The 21,277-nt window shown below is 30.0% G+C and overlaps 6 protein-coding genes across 7 annotated transcripts; 3 read left to right on the top strand and 3 right to left on the bottom strand.

Annotated features, from left to right (window-relative positions):
* Positions 1–17: 17 nt before the first annotated feature.
* On the bottom strand, positions 18–3,683 carry LOC128390982 (aquaporin-9-like). Its single transcript, XM_053350801.1, has 5 exons — positions 3,445–3,683; positions 2,107–2,233; positions 1,644–1,900; positions 1,353–1,573; positions 18–274 (listed from the first exon to the last, which is right to left on the bottom strand). The coding sequence occupies exons 1-5, from the start codon at positions 3,517–3,519 to the stop codon at positions 118–120; spliced, it is 837 nt and encodes a 278-aa protein (XP_053206776.1). The 5' UTR covers positions 3,520–3,683; the 3' UTR covers positions 18–117.
* Positions 3,684–4,300: 617 nt separating this feature from the next.
* On the bottom strand, positions 4,301–11,390 carry LOC128390989 (F-box/WD repeat-containing protein 4-like). The gene is made up of 4 exons (XM_053350809.1): positions 10,835–11,390; positions 10,644–10,799; positions 10,284–10,497; positions 4,301–5,782 (listed from the first exon to the last, which is right to left on the bottom strand). The coding sequence occupies exons 1-4, from the start codon at positions 10,944–10,946 to the stop codon at positions 4,804–4,806; spliced, it is 1,461 nt and encodes a 486-aa protein (XP_053206784.1). The 5' UTR covers positions 10,947–11,390; the 3' UTR covers positions 4,301–4,803.
* LOC128390987 (putative defense protein 3) lies at positions 6,376–9,372 on the top strand. Its single transcript, XM_053350807.1, has 4 exons — positions 6,376–6,915; positions 7,387–7,479; positions 8,519–8,633; positions 9,067–9,372. Exons 1-4 carry the CDS (start codon positions 6,687–6,689, stop codon positions 9,131–9,133), a joined length of 504 nt encoding a protein of 167 aa, XP_053206782.1. The 5' UTR covers positions 6,376–6,686; the 3' UTR covers positions 9,134–9,372.
* A 136-nt stretch (positions 11,391–11,526) lies between the features above and the next one.
* Positions 11,527–13,481, top strand: LOC128390977 (palmitoyltransferase ZDHHC8-like). Its single transcript, XM_053350795.1, has one exon. It carries the CDS (start codon positions 11,833–11,835, stop codon positions 13,216–13,218), a length of 1,386 nt encoding a protein of 461 aa, XP_053206770.1. The 5' UTR covers positions 11,527–11,832; the 3' UTR covers positions 13,219–13,481.
* Positions 13,482–13,522: 41 nt separating this feature from the next.
* On the bottom strand, positions 13,523–18,507 carry LOC128390981 (vascular endothelial growth factor A-like). 2 transcript variants are annotated; one of them, XM_053350799.1, is made up of 7 exons: positions 16,716–18,507; positions 16,514–16,607; positions 16,390–16,446; positions 16,285–16,302; positions 15,071–15,249; positions 14,328–14,623; positions 13,523–14,191 (listed from the first exon to the last, which is right to left on the bottom strand). In XM_053350799.1, exons 2-7 carry the CDS (start codon positions 16,545–16,547, stop codon positions 13,930–13,932), a joined length of 846 nt encoding a protein of 281 aa, XP_053206774.1. In that variant the 5' UTR covers positions 16,548–16,607; positions 16,716–18,507; the 3' UTR covers positions 13,523–13,929. The 2 variants fall into 2 exon arrangements, with proteins under 2 accessions (XP_053206774.1, XP_053206775.1); XM_053350800.1 differs by lacking the exon at positions 16,514–16,607 and having other exon boundaries at positions 16,716–18,501.
* A 642-nt stretch (positions 18,508–19,149) lies between these two features.
* Positions 19,150–20,869, top strand: LOC128390980 (eukaryotic translation initiation factor 2 subunit 2-like). The gene is made up of 3 exons (XM_053350798.1): positions 19,150–19,853; positions 20,107–20,249; positions 20,339–20,869. The coding sequence occupies exons 1-3, from the start codon at positions 19,240–19,242 to the stop codon at positions 20,512–20,514; spliced, it is 933 nt and encodes a 310-aa protein (XP_053206773.1). The 5' UTR covers positions 19,150–19,239; the 3' UTR covers positions 20,515–20,869.
* The last annotated feature ends 408 nt before the right edge of the window (positions 20,870–21,277 follow it).

Raw genomic sequence — 21,277 nt, forward strand, 5'->3', positions numbered from 1 at the left:
GTAAGAGAGAAACAAAAAAAATGGGAAACAATTTGTTTATTGTCGATTGTACAAAGAGAAGGGGACAAGAGAAAAGTTTGATTAGTTTAATTAGTGCAATTAGAAAATCGACCAAAATCATTTTCGACCAGGATTGACCTGAAGTTCATTTTCGAGGTCGTAAGATTGGATCGGCCAATGGAGACTAATGAACAGGACATAGACCCAAGAGCCGATGATTCCGCCAATATGAGTAGCGACAATTGGAACCCAGAAGTAATTATAACTACGAACTCTGTTAATTGTTTGGAGAAGGAAAAAAAATTATTACAACTAAAATTTTTCTGCAATTAGATCCTAACGGAACAGTGATAATAATTATAAGTGATTAAATATTGGTGAACACTTTGGTTATTCAATTAGACTAATTCAGTAATTATAAAGATCAGTTAATCATGAGTGGTGAGTGATTAGACTCATGGTAATTAATATTGAGAAGTTTGTTTTTTGATTGACAGGTTTGATTGTTGACACTTCAGGAAATAATGATGTGTAATAATTAAAATTAACCTAAGTTATTAAGTATATTAGCTGATTATTATTGCTGTTTAGTAAGTTGATTGATTAATTGTTAATAATGTTTACCTCTCATGATTAAGAAACTTAATCATAACACTTACTTTATTAGTTGTTAATTATTTCACAATTATAAGATCAGAGAGACTAATCTGTTAATTGCAATTAAATAATAATTATACCATTGATTGTGATCATAGTCAATTCTTAGGCTAATTGTTAGGTGTTAATTTCAGGTAAATATTAGTTAAATAAATTAATTGCAATCAAAGAATCAGTTTTTCATTCTTAATAGTGATTAAATAAATTATCTAGGTCTTGGTTGGTGATAATCGTTGTCTTAATTGTTTTAATCTTGAACGCTAATTGTTAATCAGGTCAATAATTAATATCGACGATGAAAAAAAAAGATATACAGTCAGAAAAATTAATTAATTGTTATCCCAAATATTATATTACAAGGTTAATATCAAGTAAGTTTGATTTGTAATTAACTGAAAGCCTAAGCAATTAACCATCACAATTATCATCTCAAGAGGTTGCAAAAAAAAGGAAGTAAATTAAATGTTGGAATATAATTAATGATTAATAATCAATGGTGAAAATAATCAGGAAGAAATCAAAATCAGAAGTAAATTGTATTAACGATTGATGAGAATCTTTTAATCAGTTTGTGCAGTGAACACAATTTAACCTAAATTGTTGTCTATTAATTGACTTGCTCTCTATTTTTTTCCGATAATCATTCAATAGACAATAATGATTAGGTTAAAATTGGATAGAAAATTAAAACTTACGAGAAAACTTCACTTCCATAGCCAACGAATGAAGATAAAATTCTAGGACCTAAATCACGAGCTGGATTAACTGGAGCACCACAATTGTAGCCGAAAGCAAAAGCCATCAGGGTCAAATCGGCAACACCAATGGCCAACGGGATTAGACCCTTTGGACAGGCCATGTTACGATCATCGGTAATCGCTTGGATCAATAGGAGGAAAAATCCAACACAAACAACCTGATCAACCAATCAATAAGCATTTCGATTAATCATTGAATAATACAATCTAATCGTAATGTGACCTTACCTGATCAAGGAAACAGGTACCAATGGACACGTTCTCATTAGGTAGAGTGCCGAAAATACCTGCTGTCCCATTAGGTCCTAGTGTTTGTAGTGTGTCACCGAAATGAGCTTTAATTGCATCAGAATAGACCAGGTAAGTTATTAGAGCACCAAAGAAAGCACCAATGTATTGAGCGGCAAAATAATAAGGTACTTTTAACCAGGACAATTTACCGATTGCAGCCATTCCCAAAGTAACTGCTGGATTAACATGTCCACCTATTGAGATCAATTGATTGATTAAAGATTAAAGTTTAACTTTGGTGGAAACAAAAAGGTTAATTGTATCATTTGTAAATCAACACTTGCAATTGATTGACGATCAGTTGATTTTCTTGATCTATTTCCAATTCCTGGTTTTATGACATTTTCACATTTTGACAATTTTTTTGACTGTTAATTAATCATTACAGTTAATTAATTACCTGAGACACCTCCACATACATAAATAGCTGCAGTCAAGGCAAGACCCCAGCCCCAAGGGCCGATGGCTCCGGTTACCGCTCCGCTTTTGGACACTGTTGTTGACGCATTGACGGAACATCCAATCGTCTATTGAAAATATGAGATGAGATGATTAAAGACAAGACAATCAATAAATTATCATCAGAAACAAACTCAATTCATATTACTGGGATGAAGGTTAATGATCATGCTAATCAAATGATTCTAATCAATTAATTCAATCCAAGTGTTAACTTTTCCCGCTCTTTTGGTTTCTTGCCAAAAATTCAATTATTCAATAAGCTTTGCCTTCTTTGGGATCACCTTAATCTTCAGATTAGTAACTGAGATTATCTTAGCTTTGGATTACATAAAAGACTCATTGTCAATTAAGTTAATTAAATTTCAATCAACACGAGAAAGAAAAAAAAATCAATTCATCTAATACACTTTTCTATAAGTTAATCAACTTGATTGATTTATTATTAACTCTCATTGGATTTTAATCCATAATTAACTTTACGTCTTAATTTTAATCTGTTCTAGTATTTTAATTATCTCAAAATCGATTGACTTTAATTGCAATTAACAATAGATTTTCATTTAGATTCTTGATTTTTTAATCAACTCTCAAGATCAAGTGATTTTTTTTTAGTCTATGCGTCAATCAGTTTAATTGTTGTCAATTTAGTTTATTGATCAGACAAATTTGTTATTAAATTGCTTTATATTTATATAAATAATTGACTGATTGTGTTAATTAATCAAAAATCTGGAAACTTTTTTTTTGTTTCCAACAATTGATCTCGTTTTAATCAATCGTTTGAGACTTGATTTGATTGTGTTTTAATTGTTACATGTAATTGCGGAAACTATTGTAAAGGATAATCACAACAATCAAAATTGTTGATGATCAAATGTTGATTAGACAATTTTATTCAGAGAAATGATCAGCCAAATGATTAATATTAAAACAATTCACTGATTAATCTGATTTATTTACCTGATAGTTTTGATTGAATTAGATTAACATTTAAACTGTTATATAAAAATAGATTGCTAATTGTAACAATCTATGATAATCATAAGAATATTAAATTACTTCATTTAAATTGTCAATCTAATTGATTTTGACCGATCAGAAAGTGATTTGAATATCGATTATAATCAGAAAATCAATTCTAATCAAATTAGAAATCAAAGCAATACACGACAATTAAGTTAATCATTACAAGAGGAAAAAAAATTAGAGAAATGAACATGAGATGATTGTAATTAACTTCCAACGATAGAATTAAATTAGGAAAATATTAACTTACCGTTAGAACAAAAGTTCCGAGAAGTTCAGCAAGAAATTCCCTGATAATTGTACTTTCAATTCGTAAATTAACCATGATGATTATGAACAATTAGAACTGAAAATTAATGAACAATCAAACAAAATGATTAAAATAAACACAGAAAAAAAAGAGAAACCAAACCTTCAAATATGAAGAAAATTAAATGAAAAGTGATGATGATGATGATCGGTGGGTAAATGAATATACTAACTCCATTGTAGTATATGAAGGAGGAGAGGAAGATGATGATAGGGATGATAAGAGTGAGAGGTTGCCATTTAAAAGCATAGCTCACTATCTCATCATCTTCATCATCATTATCATCTCGACTCCTATTTTTGTTGATTAAGGTTTAAAAGTGAGTGTTTAGTTGAGGTGGATGCTAGAATCTGGTTAAATTGGGATGAGTTAATTGTTTCTTTATTTCTTAAGATGATGATAATACTAATGATGATGATGAGGATGACAAAAAATTAGCAAGAAAATGGAAGAGAGAGAGAGAGAGAGAGAGAGAGAGAGATCGAGTGAGTCTATGGTAATATTAGTATGATGTTATTCTTGGTTCTTTTCAATTGAATTTCCTTCCAACCTTAACTTTGTTATTCTAATTAAACTTTGTTATTTTTAATTCTTTGAAATTTTAGGTTAAAATTAATTTTTCGTTGTAACAATTAACTTGAGTGTAACTTGAACTTATATAATTGTTACCATGATTTAACTTTATTCAGTTAATTTGTGAATATACTTATGTGTTCATAGCCAAGGTTTTTCATTTCTTTCTGTTTGTTTGTTAGTTAATTAGTCAACTTGATTAATTCAATTAGACTTTTCCATGTTAATTGTTATATATATTTCTTTTTATTAAATAGTTAATTGATTGTGAATACACACTTGGAACAGCAGGTAAAGGTGTGTGTGTGTGTGTGTGTATGTGAAACAGAAAATTGTTGTTTAATTGTTGATTAAATATGTTTCAGTTATCATGAAAATAACAATTAAAATGATATTGGGATTAAATTGTTTCCCTAATTTCTTACATTCAACGATTAAGAGAGTTGTAATTTCTCATTGATTTAAATACTTAAATTGATACACAAACATGATGTGTATTAATTGTTTTTGGATTGAATTGAGGGAAATTACAATTTAAACAAAGGAATTAACAGAATTAGTTGATTTGAATTGTTGTTTTTTGGCTTCCCGGTGAAATAAATTGTCTCTAATTTTGGATTAAAATAAAATACAGAGATTTTAACAATTTAGATTTTGTTTCTTTGCAAACTAAAGGAGGATTTGTTATAGTTTTGTTTCGTGGTCCATGACGGGTGAGCATTTGAGTTAATGGCGGACAATGGACTGAGATCCTGAACGAAAGTTCATCACGTTAATCGATTTGTCCAGAGCGATATAAAGGTAGCAAGGGTCAAAATCAAGTGAATAAACTGGACTATTTTCACATCGACCGTAATACATTTGGACACATTGTTTGGCCTTCCGTTTATCCCATAAACGGACAACACCATAACGACATGTACCCGAAAGCATAGTAACCCAATGGTCAGTGGCTAGACAATAGATTGCTGAATCATGGGGATCTTCCCATTTAAGTGAACACTTTCCACCAGGACATCGAAGATCCCATAAACGGATAAGTGTATCATAACCACAGGAAAGTAAAGTATTATAATCTTCCCATTGTATTCCCAGAACTCCGGCCCCATGACGATGTTCATCATTAAGTGAACAGATTAAACGATTATCCATTAAATCGTAAAGCCAAATTGGTCTTTTAGTTGTACATCCAGCTGACCCGATCGCTGCCCAGCCTCGATCTTCACTACAAGACACTGATAAAACCCGATCACCGATAAATATAGACTGTGAAAATAGTAATGAACAACTGTAACCATGACTGTTATTTGGATCATCATCATCATCGGTACCAATACTGTTCTGATCTCCTTCAAATCCTTCATAATTAAGCTTCCATATCTTTGCGTGAAGATCCTTTGATCCGGTTATCAAAAATTTTGAATGAAGACAATCAATTGAATTAATTACAGAAGCATGAGCCTTGTACCGGGTCGATAATAAAGATCCTGAATGCTTATTCCATACGGCCAGAGTTCCGTCTAAACTTCCGGTGGCAATGAAATTATTGGTAACCTTAAATTTAAGTATATCTTCTTGGTGACATTTCAATTTCATCGTAGGTTTTGTCTTAATACGGCCATCTTTAAATCGCTGAAATTTACACAAAGTGTTTCCTCGAGTTAACCATAGATTATTTGAGTCAATCGATAAACATGGAATCAATCTAATTGTGAAAAGAAAAGAGAAACATAATTAATAATAATAATAATAATCGGACAAATTGTACGAAAAACTAATCTCATAATTGACTAAATTAATTATGATGATGATGATGAAAGAATTGAGATAATTTTTGAATTCTAATTGAACATAAAACTTGATATAAATTAATCATTAGCCGGATGTAGTAGCATTATCATGATAATTATCATGATAATTACAAAATAATAAACTGAATTATAACAACAATACAGTTTAAATCTTTATTGTTCATCATTTACAAAAAATTAACTTGACGGAAGTTACCGGAGTCTCTCTCCAGGTTATATATATAATGTGTGTGTGTGATCAAGTCCAGTAAATAGTATAAATCATTCACATTATTTGAATGAATTAAAGGTTGATTATCAAGATGAGTTAATTAAGAGGTTTTCAGGTAAAAGGTTAAGACAAGTTTCTCACGTTGTTGATGGTAAATGAGAAAACAAACAAAAAAAACTCGCGCGCATTTTCATGTTAATCACTTGTCACGCCCGTAATCGTGTTTCAAATGTACTCCAAAATAAAAGGTAACAAGAGTGAGGTGAGTGAGATGGATGAGAGGGGGGAGCTGATGTACAGAAAAGAGTCAAAAGATCAACCAAGCGAAAGGCCATTTGCCGTAACAAACCATTGACGGTAACGTTAAAACAAGAACGTTAATAAGTTATCGTTTTGATGATATCAATCCTGGACCCTCAATTCCCACTGTGTATCTTAATTGTTGTTCAATTATATCAATTTTAAGTGTCGTTGTCTAATCAGTTTTATAATTGTAATTGAAATAATTTGTAAATTGAAAGTGATTAAGGAAACAACAAACGTTATATTTGAATATTTTGTGTTTCGAAAACGATAATACTTTGGAAATGCCAAAATTAAGTGTCATGTCGTATTATTGTTTCGTTCATTTGTTAATTGTTATAACGATAATTAAATTATCCTCGTGTTTTCCCAGTGGTGCTCCGGCTGATGCTTGTGAAAATTTAACACCTCGACACACAGGGACAACCCCGATAACGGAAAATTCACCTTACACCTTGAAAGCGATCACTGGTAACTTTGAATATTCCTCATCAACTGACCAGGGAATCAAAGGTAATCATTGATTATTTTTTATACAATCATACGAATTGAGAGATAATTTAATCAAAATTGGATTGATTTAGATGGAGAGCAGTAGACAAATGTAAACAATTAGAAAAAGTATCTCTCTGTGTGCGATTGATAAATCAGCAAGAAAATTTAATTTGATTAATCAGGAGATTGAAGTTGTGAAAAAAAAGTTGAAAATACAGTTAATCCAATTTAAATTGACAATTGATGACAATTGGTCATTTAATATTTAATAATAGCCAGTTAATCATGTGGAGAATTAATCTCAATCGATTGATTTTTGTGATTCCATCAAAATTAATCATTTGATGCACTCAACTAAACTGTCACGCTAATTGAATCATCATTATGATGATTAACAAATTGTTTTTTTTTTCTCACTTTAACAATCAAATCTTAATTGTTGCACTTGACAATCTAATTAAATATCTGATCAATCATAAATCTCTACAGTTCGTATCGATGGTCCACCTTTCAGAGGCTTTTTCGTCATCGCAGTTGACGCTAAGACTGGAGAGCGAGTTGGTAAATGGGCTCAATTAAAAGGTAAGTTAATCAATTAGTGGGGAAAAAAGTTTTACAATTAAAAAACTACTAAGCCTGTAAATCAAATCAAGAGGAACAATTTAATTAACAATTAGGTTTAGAGTAAAGTGAAAAAGTTTACTAATCATTGTGAACATCATCATTGACTTTTCTCAAGTTAAACTTGAAAGAAAAAGTTTTTTAGATTATTACAATTAATCAACTCTTTTCTCTCTCTCTCTCTCTCTCTAACATTTAATTGTCACAATTAACGAAAACAATAGTAAACAATAATTTACTTCTCTTAAACGACTGAGGTCATTTTCTTCCGGTCAATCGTTTAACTTATTGTGGTCATCACTTTGTTTTCTTTTAATTGTAACAATTAAAAGGCTTAAAATTAAACAGAATAATATTAAATTAACTGATTACCATTTAATTAGGGTTATCATTGAGTATGAATGTTAGTTAATTAATTGTGAGGAAGAAGAAGAAGAAAAAAGTTTACAGGTAGATGTAATGTTCACTTAATTGTCTCACTAACAAACTCAACAATTAGCAAATTAACACAAAACCTAAAGGTAAGCCAAAATCAAGGGTTCAAATCAATAACTTGATCATGACGATGATTAGGAAAATAATTAATAGTTAAACAAAATCACAATCAGTATTTAAAGTACATGAAAACATTAGTATAGCTTTAAGCATATGAACTTAATAGCGATCAACTAATCATAATGGTTAATTGTAACCCCAAACTGATTACAATTTAGAAACAATAATAATACATATTGATCATTGATTGTGATCAAGTGGGAAGATTATGATTACAATATGATTATCATTATCAACTAATTAGCTTAAGAAATCATATTAACCATTTGAAAGTGATTATTTTGTCTGATTGTTTCAATAGCAATTAAATAATCCGCAATGATTACTTTTCAAATGTATCAATATGGAAGGCAAATCAATTCTAATCAAAAGGCGATTTGTGCAAATGATTTAAATCACTTTTCTAAAAATAAATTAATTTGATGGTTTAACTTAATTGTTCCAGGAACCAACACAATCGATGCTTGTTCAGGTATAACTCATGGTGATAATAAGCGGAAAAAATCAGCGACTCTCCTTTGGATTCCCCCTGAAAAAGGTTCTGGTGGAATTAGTTTCATGTAAGTAATTAATTAACCAAAGTAATTAGGTCAATAATTAGTCATCAAATTGGCTAACAATTTAGATGTTTACAAAACAGTAAAACTTTGCACTTGAACCATTTTGGCAATTGTAAGATTAGTTCATGTAAATGTTTAATTTTTATAGTACAAATATTATTACATTCATTGATTAATTCTTACAACAATCAACTAATTACTGATTAACTGATCTGGTTGATTGCTTTGAGATTTACACCATGTCCATGTCCGAGATTTGATTTGTAAAAATCAGATCACCAAACAATGTGAACATACAAAACCTTGACAATCAAGGATTTAAATCATTGGTTAAGGTTAATTGTGACAAAAATTTTTACTAACTTGATCAGTTAATTGTTTATCATTATAATCTTGATAATTAATTTAATTTCTCTCCCTTTTATAAATACAGAGCTACTGTTGTTAAATCATTTTCTGAATATTATACACCAATTACATCTGAAGCTGATAAAAAATGAAATTCTTAATTGTGATCAAGTTAAATTGGTTAATTTTTCAACAATTAAGAAATAACATTTTCCTGATTTTTTTGTTACTCGTTCATCTTTCAATTGATTAATTACACTATTATATTGACAGTACATACTCACAAAGAAATTAACTCTTAATTGTAATAATTGTACCATAATAATCAAATTTTTAATGTTAATCTTTGATTTATATAATAAATATTGGCTCAAAATCATTTGCTATTAAATTGCTGGTTAACAATTTATTGATTTTCTTATGTAAAAACTACAAATTATGTAAATTGATTAACATAATCATTTAATTTTTATGAGAATGAGGTGAAATTGTAAATGTCACAATTTAATTTGTTTGAAAAAAAGTTGAATGGCTAATTAGATTACGGTGAGTAAATTAACATCCCTTACAATCAAAATAATTATATAAAACTTTACTGTAATTGTGATTAACACAATCAAAGTATTAATCAAACATATTTATTGTAAACAAAGTTTACAAATTTTCATCTCAGATTAATTTGATAATCAAATAATAATATTAATCAAAGTAAATCAATTCAATTAAACTGAAAGGTCACCATTAATATTGATTGTCAGCGTTGATTATGAGTGCTCACGCATTTTAATTAGCTGGACATTAAAATTAATTAATGGTTTATTACCTTAATTTCTGGTTAAAGGTAATTAATTACAATCGACTTGTTTGTTATTTAATAGCAAACAATCAAATAGAAGGAGAGTTAATGTATTAGTTTAACACACAAAAAAAACGCAATTTAGATATAAAATTGAATAGAAAATGATGTTCAACTGATTGTATATTAATTGTCACTTCGTTTTAAATTGTCAGTCAGACAATCAACTTCTTGTAATTTGCCAATATAATAATTATAATCATTTCCTTTAGAAAATAGTATTAGAAAAGATATAGAATAAAGATAAATGGAGTTTGTAAGATAAAAAGGAAATGGAATTGAAAGAGAAAATGGAAACCTGGTTAGATTGTCAACAATTGATTATAATAAATACTGAATATATAGATAATTATCATCATCATCATCATCATCATAAGAGAGTAATTAATGATTATGGTTAATTGGTGGTTATGATAGATGTTTAAATAGTTGATTAAATGACTTACGGTTTCTTGTTTTGAATGAGAATTGTTTCTTGGAAAATACCCTTTTTCCAGCGAGATTCAATTGCACATTTATTCAAATTGGTAAGATCAACAATTGACTTTGATGAGAATTTATTAGATTGACAATTAGTAGCCAGTGCGTGTTGAGCTTTCAATCGCCAAACGTAATCATCATTGACTAGAGAATATAATCTACTGCAGGTACCAGACAAAGCTAAAGAAAAAAAAAATGAAAAGAAAAGACAATGTATCAGATACGAAAAATTCAGAGTATATGAATGAATAAATATTGTAGAGAAATTAATTTCTGAAAGTAAATTGTTTACTCTCAGAATTTCTCATCTTCGAATCCCAATTTACCCAAAAGTGTTTGGCTATTACAATATGTAAGGATACGATGGATTATTTCAACTGGTAACCATTCAAGGGAAATTTTGTTTGACGATGACGACAACGATGATGATGATGATGATGATGAATTATCTTGGTGACTATCAAATGGTTTAACCAATACTTGTGATTCTCGAGTCTCATTTGTCTCATTTTTCCATCATTTTGTAAATTAAACCAGTCATTGTTGTACAATTTTGATGATGATGAATGATATCTAACAGGTTCAATGCTTCTTGTACGATGCTTGTTAAATAGATCCATTGGAGCCATTTTAAATGGTAATCAATAAATTTTAAAGGTGACAATAAAGGTGTTACGGTTGACGATGATGATGATGGTGACAATTTATAATAATCAGGTAATAATGATGATAAAGATGGAGACTGAGAATATGATTGTAATAAAAATTTTGGTAAAACAAAAACGGGATCAAAATTAACCAAGGTTCTTGTATTAATTAGATTATATTGAGATCCACTTTGTTTATAAATCAACCTTGGAATACAAGAGATATCAAATGATGACGAATTGTTGTAAGATTGTATTCTGTTTAATCTCATGATTAATTAAACAATTTCCACGCAAGAATATGATTTAAAAGTTAAAAAGAAAAGGTTATTAAACACATTTTGATAAAAATTTAATTTCTAAAAGACACCAACAATCAAATTAATTAATCAATGGAAAAGACAAAATAAAAACAAATCATTTCTGTTCACTTAAAAGAAGCAAAAAAAAACAGAGAAAATTTTTGTTCTTTTCTAAAAAACTAGATGGCGCTGGTTTCGAAACTTGTATAACTTAAGCTTCCAAAAAATTTCATCAAAGAAAATTTGAAAAAGTAAATGATGTTTACACTTTTGATTATGAATTGTTTTTGATTAATTCGGTTAATTAACCTTGATCGACCTTAAATTATTTAAATTATTATTAATCTTTTGGTTTTTGCTTCAGTGTTACAATTGTATCAGTTGTTTACAACAATTAATGTTCTCATGTTTTTCTAAATTAAAGTGATTTGTGATTTTCTATTGGTTGGGTTGGTTGGGTTTTTGGAGAATTGTTTTTATTTTATTTTATTTTATTTTATTCTATTCTTTTTCTCCGTTTTTTTTTCTTCTCTTCTCATAAGTGATAGTGTGGTGGTGTGGTGGTAATGGCAGGATGCAAGTCAAAGAAGCGTCTAGTTCCTGCAATATCAGCTTGGCTTTTACTTCTTACCTGTACTACCCTGTTTTTCATATTTCCATGTCAATATCTTCAAAATACATATTCAATCTCAATAACAATTGTCCAAGCAATTATATCCCTTTTTGTGATTACTAATTTTTCTTATGCCACCTTTATGGATCCAGGTATTATACCTAAAGCTAGTCCAGATGAGGATGATGATCTACGAGCTCCCCTATTTAAATCGGTTGATATAAATGGTTTAAATATTCGTATGAAATGGTGTTGTACCTGTCAATTTTATCGGCCACCTCGTTGTTCTCATTGTAGTGTTTGTAATAATTGTGTTGAAACATTTGACCATCACTGTCCATGGGTAAACAATTGTATTGGTCGACGTAATTATCGGCATTTTTTTTTCTTCCTAATTTTTCTCAGTATCCATATGATAACAATTCTCATCTGGTGTATTCTTTACCTACTTGATCATAAAGTTGCCCTACGTGAACGTGATTCAATAATAGCTTTTGTTATTAGTGGTGTAATTATACTTCTCATTATACCAATAATCGGATTAACCGGGTTCCATATAATCTTGGTTGCTCGTGGTAGAACAACCAATGAACAAGTCACAGGAAAATTTCAAAGTGGCTTTAACCCTTTTTCCAATGGCTGCCTTTCTAATTATTGTAATATATTATGTGGACCTGTTCACACACGTTATCAAGCCCAGCCGAAGAAAAAGAGAAGAGAACCTTCCAATACATCTAATAATGGTTACAATTCGTTACATGGTACAAGTAGATACGATAAATCAATGCAAGTCTATGTTGATGAAGCAAATAAACTACTTTACGCCAAGTCTCCTGCCAAAAGCTCCCCTGTAACTCAAATTTCACCTCAATCATTTTCACCCTGTTTAAGAGATGCCTCTTTAAATAATTCACAAACCGGAGGATTGATTATTTATTATTCACCAGAAAGTTTAACTACTAAAAAATTGGACACTGATTGTAATCAAAAATTTGTTTCAGAAACTGAGTTGAAAAATTTTAACTCAACATCAATTGATTCAAGTTCAATCCATGAGACAACCATAACCACCACCACACCAAATGGCAGCTTTGATGTGAATAATTCAACACCAACAACAATTAACAGTAGTAGCAATAGTGCTGCCAATTCATCTAATAACACTACTAATCAACCACATTTTGCCAAAAGGCCGATCAGTTTTGTAAAAGCCTTGGAAATGTCTAATAAATTGGAGAGAGTCGGAGCCTCGACAAGACCCGTTGTAAGTCCAGCCAAAAATGTTGCCGATGATTCAAGACAAAGTCAATACGAAATGAATTACGAAATCTCAGTTTAAATGAGATGGAAAATCAACAACAACAACAACAACAAAATAAAGGAAAACATTGTAAATGGGAAAAAGAGATTAATTCAACACTCACCAAAATTCATCTAAACCTTCATGTAATAACCATAAAGTCTCATCATCATCATGATCATCATCTCTTCAACCACCTACACATCAACACACTCTCCACCTCACGCACATAATCACTTTTCTCATCATTTCATCAAGTCATCAATTAATAAGATCATTAAAACAAAGCTCATCTCTTTCAATTATCACATTGTCTTCTCATTTCCATCATGTTTGTGTCTCTGTGTCCTCAATCTTTACTTTGTTAACATCAAATTAGATCAGGAAAACAAGTGATCAGCTAATCAACAAACTATTTCAAGTAATTGATCATAATTTGTGACATTTTTTATTGATAATTTGTCAATATTTTCCTCATTGAATGCGAATGAGACTGAAAAAGCTCCGTCACCATGTAAATTATTACCATCAGTTTGCTAACTAATTGTAATCCATTTGAATAATTATCATGAAACAGATATCACAGTGAACAATTGATCTTATCCCATAAGCTGAATAGTGTAAACTAAATTGAATAGATTGTTAATCTGATTGAATTAATTTGTCTTTCCTTATGAGAGATGCCTTTTGTTACCAATTTAACTGTTATTCTTGCCAAAAACGAATCATTTATACTTTTAATTAAGATGATTATGGTACAGTTGACGAAGAAGGATTGATTCCTTGATAACCCAATGATCGATGTAGTTTATCCATTTCATTAAATTCTTCATCTTGATTATTTCCAGAGAGTAAATTAAAACCATCAGAAGAATCCAATTGCGTTGTCGTTGGTGATGGAGCGTTTTTTTTACTGTTATTCAAACTGTTAACTTGATCCATCAATTGATTATGAATATTAGTTGATCCAAATTGATAAAACTTTGAACCATTGTAATAATTAGTATCACAACTAGAGGAAGGCAAGAAAAACAAATCAAGTTAATTTCAATTGTGTTTAACAGGAAAACGGATAAAGATTAAATTCAATTGATGTGTCAATCAAAAGACGTTGTAATTAAATGTCGATAAAACTTCTCGTTACCAACCTACAAGTTTTCTCGTTGAAATGTAATCCAGATGAACATTTGTGATGATGGAGACATTTACATGAGCACGACGACGAATCCCAATATTTGGCTGAATTGGAGGTACATTCGGACAAATTTGATAGATCGCGACAAACACATCGACATTCCTCCTTTTTGTACAATTGACCGAACGTACAATCGGTTTCCTTTTGGATACATTTACATTCACATTGATTGTGACCCTCGAAAGTAAATCGTTGCCTTCCAGCGTATTTAAATTGACGAGAATGAGGTATATATCGAAGAACCATCACCTAAGAATAGAATTTAAAAAAACACCAAGTCAATCAAATTAATTTCAATGAATCGGAAGAAAGAAAAACAAACAATTAGTAAATCACAAGAGAATCAAATAAACCGGCTAATAGTACAAAAGGATTCTCATTAACTTGCAATTTACAATAAAGTAAACAAAAAGGTTCATTGATTAAGCGAGAAAGTTAAATGTGAGTATAAATTTACAATTAAAAGAGTAATTAACGTAATTAAACCCTAATATGGTTAATAAGTTTGAGTATCAATCATTAATTGATATGATCAAAACAAAACTTAAGTACAGACAAGTAGCACTTTGGATTTACAATTTGATTGTGTTTACTTAATATTAAGTGAGAGAGGGAAGTGTTTATGTTGTGAACAATTAGCATAAGTGAAAATATTATTAATTACGATCTTGTAATTGTCAGACTAATCAGTCTTACCTCAATTGAAATATTGGATGTATTAATCGGTTGACAGGTTAAACGATCACTTGGACAACATCCTGAACATTGAGGTATTTTAATGCAACCAGGGAAAAAGATTTCAGATTTACCTTGAGAAGCTTTGATTACTTTAGTCTGATTCTCTGGTGAACAAGTTCCGGGAAAATGATCCAACCCTTAAATCAAAAAAAAGAAGAAAAATAAAATTAATGTCAATCAATTTGTAAACCAAAGGAACCAGAGGAGTTTACAATGTGTTACAAAAGAAACTGTGACCTTAGAAATGAACATGGTGACATTTTCAAGACTCTAATTGTGTTGACATTATTTTCAATGATAACATTTTAACGAGGGAAAATTGATCACTAACGGTACTTTGAAACTGATCGTTTCAATGGATTCGCAAGTTGAACAGTATCATGAGTTTTGTTTTTCAGGGAAGACGATGAGGTTGATCATTCAGTCATTTCGGTGATATTTTCCTCTATGAAACTTTGCTCAATCGTGAATATTAATCTTCGGCATGAGGAACATCAACTTTATCACAATTAATTACTTGATGAGTTTTCTTTGAATCTAATACTTGATTGGAAAATCATGTTAATATCATGATAATATTGACGATACAATTTTCAATTTCATTCAAAAAAGAAGCAAGAAAAAAGAAAAAGAAAAAGTTTCTTTCATAAGAAAAGAAACTTCAATGACCTAATCCTAGATTTAAGGTAACAATCAATAAACATGGAAATTGATTCGATCACTTTGACAGTTAACTGACCATCACTTACTTTGGTCACTGATTGTTGTTTGATTGAGAGGGATAATGTGGAACCATTTCAATTGCAATAGTGACCAACGTTCGATGTGGAACAAGATAAGTTCATCTAACCTTTCAATTATCAACTAATTGTTTTGGAAATTTTTTGTTCTTTTTGTCAGTTTATTCTTTCAACTATCATTAGGCTTAAACATTTTGTCCTCTGTTAAATTATCTCTTTTCAATACGACAATTTCCTATTGAATAGGTTACTTAAAGATGGATTCACATAACATTATCACTCTATAACGGTCACAATCGGTCATTTTTTATTCTATTATCAAGGAAGTTTTTGTTCATCACTTGGAGAAAAGAAAAATTGAAAATGAATGAAGTACATTGGAGACTCGAAGATGAGGTGAAAACGAAAAGAAAATTTCATATATCGACTTACATTGTGATTTAGATTTCTCTTTAGGGGCGATGATGATTGTTGGGAGCAAAAGGGTAGAGAATGATTAATTTTTCACAATTAGAATGAATCATTTAAACTACTCACTCATTATGTTTCGAGGCTTTCGTTTATTCCTGGATTTTGATAATGGAAAATTTTTACCTGTCGAGAGAAAATATTAAGATGAATTATTATTGAACTGGTTGGAAAATAAGAATTGGGGATTTACTTTGATTAGTTGATTCGAATGGTAAATAGTCCATTAGTTGGTCGAAACTTTTAATTCGACTCAACCCTATCAACACTTCTTCAGGTATTGAGTTCTAAAAGATATGGAAAACAACAGGAAGTTATGAGATTAATTCAGTTCCAAAGGAATAGAACATTTGAAATGTTCGAATTTTTTTTTATCTTTTATAAGAAAATCTTACCTCATTTTCTTGGCTTTTATTTGATTGTTGACATTTAGAATTTGAATAACTAGAAAATTGTGTTAAAGATGATGAATTTTTAATCTGTGGTCACTGATTAAAGGTGAATTACTTTTTAAATGATTATCAAACATTGGAGCACAATAATAACACATAATTAAGGAGAAACAAATTGTTGAGAAAATGTTGGTGACCATGTTTCATATTAGAGGCCATTCAATGGGTTAAATTGTCTTCTCTCATTAACAGCAATTAATTAACACAGTAAACATGATGTGTCAATTAGACAAACACAAGTAGGTAAACCAATTTAAAAGTTTATGAATGAAGAAGAGGCTGATCAATACATTAAAGAAATCAGAGTACACATCATGTTTTACTGAATCAAATGTAAACAAGAATAGAGTTAATATTGAATGATGAGAAAATAACTGACCAAATAGTTGAAATTAACAGCAATTAATGAGAGTAAAATTTATATCCGATTGGATTGACCATCAATGATGTATGAGTAATTGAAACTTGCAGATGAGAAAAGAATTTCGAAAATGGTAAAAGAGAACAAAAATAATATGAATGAATAGGAAAACTTTTTCATTAGATTGTGAAATTTGAAGACTAATTGAGAGTTGAGAGGTTACATAATTTAAGGTTATGATCGTTGAAGTGGAGGGTCAAAGGTTTTCCAATGTTGTCTGGTCACTTGAACTGAAAAGACTGTTAAGCTTGAGAGGATTTCGAGAGAGAGAGAGAGAGACCGGGAGCTTATATAAGGTGATCTGGTTCGATTGTTATTCCAATTCACAATGAGAATTAATTGTTACTATTAAGTGGTCCTAGTTGAGTGGATTTACTTGAAGGTCGGACAGTTTAGTTGAAGAATAACAAAAAAAACAACAAAACGCACGGACAAAGTTCAATCAACGGGTAATGTGTTTGTTGTTGTTTTTTATATTTCATCGGCCGAAGAGGGTGGGAAGTGGACGGTGGGCTTTCTGACCATTGAATGCAAGGACAGAGGAAGGTGGGCAATGTTTATGTGAGAGAGAAAGAGAGAGAGAGAGAGGGAGAAAAAATTGGTTCGATTTAAATTGTAATTGTTTTCTGTTAGAACTTTTCTCTTTTTTTCTTTCTCTATGTTCGATGAATTTGTATTGTCCATTATTAACACTTAGAACTTTTTTTCTTTGGTCAATTAGATGATCTAATCTATTTTAAGTGTATATTTATTATGATTCCTTGTACCATATAATAGTTGATTTGATCACCTTTCGTACTTTTTTTTTACTTTAAATAGTTGATTGCAATCGATATTAAATTACTATTAGTTGACTCGGAAAAGTAATAATAGTAATTGGATTGTTATTTGTTGTGATATTTTATCATTTTTCTTATTGTATCCATTTAATTGTAATCTTATTGTTGAAGGTGTATAACAATTGGATTAGAAATGGCTACGTGGTTTACAATCAATGAATTAATCAAATTAGATTGTGACATTTAAGTTAATTGTAACTTATAAATTAACGGAAACGTGCCTGATCTGGATGAGGGTCAAAGTTAAATAGTTATTAAGATAATTAAATTAAGAACAATCTAATTGTGAGTTTGATATTTAGATTTACTCTCTTGATTGGTGATGATTTAGGAGAAAATTTGTTTTTTTTACTTATGTTAATTGTTGACCATTTAGAAGATTATTATTTCTGATCAATATTATCAATTTAATTTTCCATTAACATTCAATCATTTGGAAATTGATTGTTGACCTTTTTGATTGTCCGTTGAACGTTTTCCTGAAATGATAATTGATCAAAATATGTCAAAATTAAATAAACGATTAGAATACAATTAATTTACTTTTGTATTAATGTAACAATTTAATGTCTCATTGAAAATGTTAATTGTTTTTCTTAGGAAAATACAACAACAACAACAACGAAAGAAACAATTTAAAGGTTAATTAATAATCGACAGTAATTAAAATAACCAAATAATTGTCTAAAATACATTAGGCTTGCCAAAAAAGGCCATGTGTTTACCTTTATTTTCCTGTTATCGAGAAACAATTACAACAATTAACTTGATATTATTACTCTAAGTAATCAAATTAATTGAGTGAATCAATAATAATTCAAATATCGAACTAAACAATTAATGAGGAAAAAATGCTAATCGAAAAGGTTTAACGATTTAAATATTCGAATTGAGCAGAGGAAATCAAATTTGAAAAGTTAATTATAGAAAATGGAAGCTAAAAAATTTAGAATTTTAACAGAAATGATTAGTTAATTGTTTCCAATTTGGAACAACAAAAAATTCATTTGTAAATGGAATTCAAATTTGGCGCGTTCGAAAGCTTTGCTCTGTATGTTTACTCGTAACCATGGAAACATCAAGGAAACGGATGCGGAGAGAGAGAGAGGAAAAAATCAGTTGTCTTATTGATGAGATAGTTTGTATTTATCTGTGAATTGTTAATCATTTTTTCACTTTTATTAAGGAATTAATTTATTTGTAAACTATGGGTGAAAACGTTAAAGTGGAAGAGATTCCGGAATCTTTGATTGATGATCTAGATGAATTTTCTTTGAGCAAAAAGAAAAAGAAATCTAAAAAAAAAGCTTTCAATATCGATGATTTTGAAAAGACTTATTCTTCATCTTCAGCAGTGATTGGTGATGGTGAAGGTTCTGGTGAACAGGTTGTTTCAAATGATTCAGGAATCGTTACCGGTGGTGGTGGTGGTGGTGAAGGTGTTGATACTGAGGCTGTCGATGAAGATGATGATTTTGAATTGAATCTTCCTAAAACCAAACCTAAAAAGATTAAATTTGTGGACGATGATTTATTAAACGATGGTGATCAGGGTGATAAAGATGAACCTGGGGTTTATATTGAAGAAAATTCGGCTCGAGATGCTGTTGGTATCACTGCTTCGGTTGACGCTTCTTGGGCCAATACAGATCGTGATTATCTATATGAAGAGCTATTAGCTAGAGCTTTTTACATTATCAAGGAGAAAAATCCTGACATTATTTCCGGAGAAAAGAAAAGACTTGTCATGAGGCCTCCTCAAATATTAAGAGTGGGTACTAAGAAGACTTCTTTTGCCAATTTCCTGGATATTTGTAAATCGTAAGTTGATCATTATGATTATGCCAACACAACTAATCTATTTAGAGTCTCTTATTAGTCGAATGTTATAGCATCTCATCCCCCCATTCATTTTGCATAATTAATTAGTACCTAAAGGTTTTCTCAACTTGCTTATAGTTATTTCATTTGTTTGCCCATTCGAAATATTGAAACTCATTATCGTAATTTCATCACTTTTTTTTCTTGTGCATTTATATTAACTCTCTTTTTGTTTCCTTTTCTCTTTCAATAGTTTACACCGTCAACCAAAACATCTTCAAGCTTTCTTATTAGCTGAATTAGGAACCAGTGGATCTGTCGATGCGAACAATCAATTGATTATTAAAGGTCGTTTCCAACAAAAACAAATTGAAAATGTGCTTAGGAGATATATAAGTAAGAATTTTACTTTTTCAAGACAATTTATTATATTGTTTATCCTTTTTTGGATCTATTTTTCTAATTTCTCTTTTATTTTCCAACAGAGGAATATGTTGCTTGTCAAACATGTAGATCACCTGATACCGTCTTACAAAAAGACACTAGATTATTTTTCCTTCAATGTGAAACTTGCGGAAGTAGACGATCAGTTACATCAATTAAAAGTGGTTTCCAAGCCGTTACAGGCAAAAGAGCTGCTATACGTGCTAAAACTGCTTAAATTTACTCACCAATATATTTGGATGGAAACGATTTCACACTTTATGTTAAACTTGAATGAAAATTGGAGTTTACTTGTTATTTTTGTTAATGTCAAAGCAAACAATTTACTTGTCAAATTAAATGCAAGAAATCTGGAATTAAAACTTGCTTTAATCACGTAAATTTTGAAACACGACGGCCCAATTTAGAATCCAATTATTATTTTCTGACCATTTTGTGATTTAACTGTGTCTCTGTATTCACAGAAAATGAATACACAACACCAAATGATACCACATTATCTATCTCATCACATTTATATAATCCTAGAATAATTAAATGTAAATAAATCACTTTTAAACAACAATCAACAATCCCCTCTGTCTTAATGGTTAACACAATTTAACCCAATTAGATGAAAATGTCGAATAACTTAGCAACAGTTTATCCAATTATTTCTCGATTTCGCTACCTTCGAACCCAATTACTGAAGAACAGTCAAGTAAGAACAATTTGATTAATTTCTAATTTAAATCGAAACTAAATTAACTCAATTGAACCAATTTCTCCAAAAAAAAAAACATTTTCCAAATTTGATTTTCTTTTTGAACATTGATGTGATTTGAATAGTTAGAAAAGTAGATTATTGAAACTCGATGATTAAATTGATTGTTCATAATGACGTCGATTTTTAATTGGACCAATTAACTTTAAATTGGACGAAAGAAACCAAATCTCTTTCTTATTTCTCTTTCTTTTTCTCTTTCAATTTTCTTTCTTTC

The sequence above is a fragment of the Panonychus citri genome, unplaced genomic scaffold (assembly GCF_014898815.1).
Source record: "Panonychus citri isolate SS breed McGregor unplaced genomic scaffold, ASM1489881v1 Contig00133, whole genome shotgun sequence".
In the NCBI taxonomy this organism is placed as follows: domain Eukaryota; kingdom Metazoa; phylum Arthropoda; class Arachnida; order Trombidiformes; family Tetranychidae; genus Panonychus; species Panonychus citri.

What these genes read in the sequence shown, in the direction of transcription:
- LOC128390982 (XM_053350801.1), bottom strand. Translation starts at nt 3,519, where the DNA reads ATGGTTAATTTACGAATTGAAAGTACAATTATCAGGGAATTTCTTGCT. An exon ending in TCGGAACTTTTGTTCTAACG is followed by an intron (nt 2,234 to 3,444) that starts GTAAGTTAATAT and finishes TATTTTCAATAG; the next exon opens with ACGATTGGATGTTCCGTCAA. An exon ending in GTACCTGTTTCCTTGATCAG is followed by an intron (nt 1,574 to 1,643) that starts GTAAGGTCACAT and finishes TTGGTTGATCAG; the next exon opens with GTTGTTTGTGTTGGATTTTT.
- LOC128390987 (XM_053350807.1), top strand. Translation starts at nt 6,687, where the DNA reads ATGCCAAAATTAAGTGTCATGTCGTATTATTGTTTCGTTCATTTGTTA. An exon ending in AACTGACCAGGGAATCAAAG is followed by an intron (nt 6,916 to 7,386) that starts GTAATCATTGAT and finishes AAATCTCTACAG; the next exon opens with TTCGTATCGATGGTCCACCT. An exon ending in TAAATGGGCTCAATTAAAAG is followed by an intron (nt 7,480 to 8,518) that starts GTAAGTTAATCA and finishes TAATTGTTCCAG; the next exon opens with GAACCAACACAATCGATGCT.
- LOC128390989 (XM_053350809.1), bottom strand. Translation starts at nt 10,946, where the DNA reads ATGGCTCCAATGGATCTATTTAACAAGCATCGTACAAGAAGCATTGAA. An exon ending in CTGGTTTAATTTACAAAATG is followed by an intron (nt 10,800 to 10,834) that starts ATGGAAAAATGA and finishes CTCGAGAATCAC; the next exon opens with AAGTATTGGTTAAACCATTT. An exon ending in TAATAGCCAAACACTTTTGG is followed by an intron (nt 10,498 to 10,643) that starts GTAAATTGGGAT and finishes TTTTTTCTTTAG; the next exon opens with CTTTGTCTGGTACCTGCAGT.
- LOC128390977 (XM_053350795.1), top strand. Translation starts at nt 11,833, where the DNA reads ATGGCAGGATGCAAGTCAAAGAAGCGTCTAGTTCCTGCAATATCAGCT.
- LOC128390981 (XM_053350799.1), bottom strand. Translation starts at nt 16,547, where the DNA reads ATGGACTATTTACCATTCGAATCAACTAATCAAA. An exon ending in CATCCAATATTTCAATTGAG is followed by an intron (nt 14,624 to 15,070) that starts GTAAGACTGATT and finishes TTCTATTCTTAG; the next exon opens with GTGATGGTTCTTCGATATAT. An exon ending in TTCAACGAGAAAACTTGTAG is followed by an intron (nt 14,192 to 14,327) that starts GTTGGTAACGAG and finishes GCCTTCCTCTAG; the next exon opens with TTGTGATACTAATTATTACA.
- LOC128390980 (XM_053350798.1), top strand. Translation starts at nt 19,240, where the DNA reads ATGGGTGAAAACGTTAAAGTGGAAGAGATTCCGGAATCTTTGATTGAT. An exon ending in TTCCTGGATATTTGTAAATC is followed by an intron (nt 19,854 to 20,106) that starts GTAAGTTGATCA and finishes CTCTTTCAATAG; the next exon opens with TTTACACCGTCAACCAAAAC. An exon ending in TGTGCTTAGGAGATATATAA is followed by an intron (nt 20,250 to 20,338) that starts GTAAGAATTTTA and finishes ATTTTCCAACAG; the next exon opens with AGGAATATGTTGCTTGTCAA.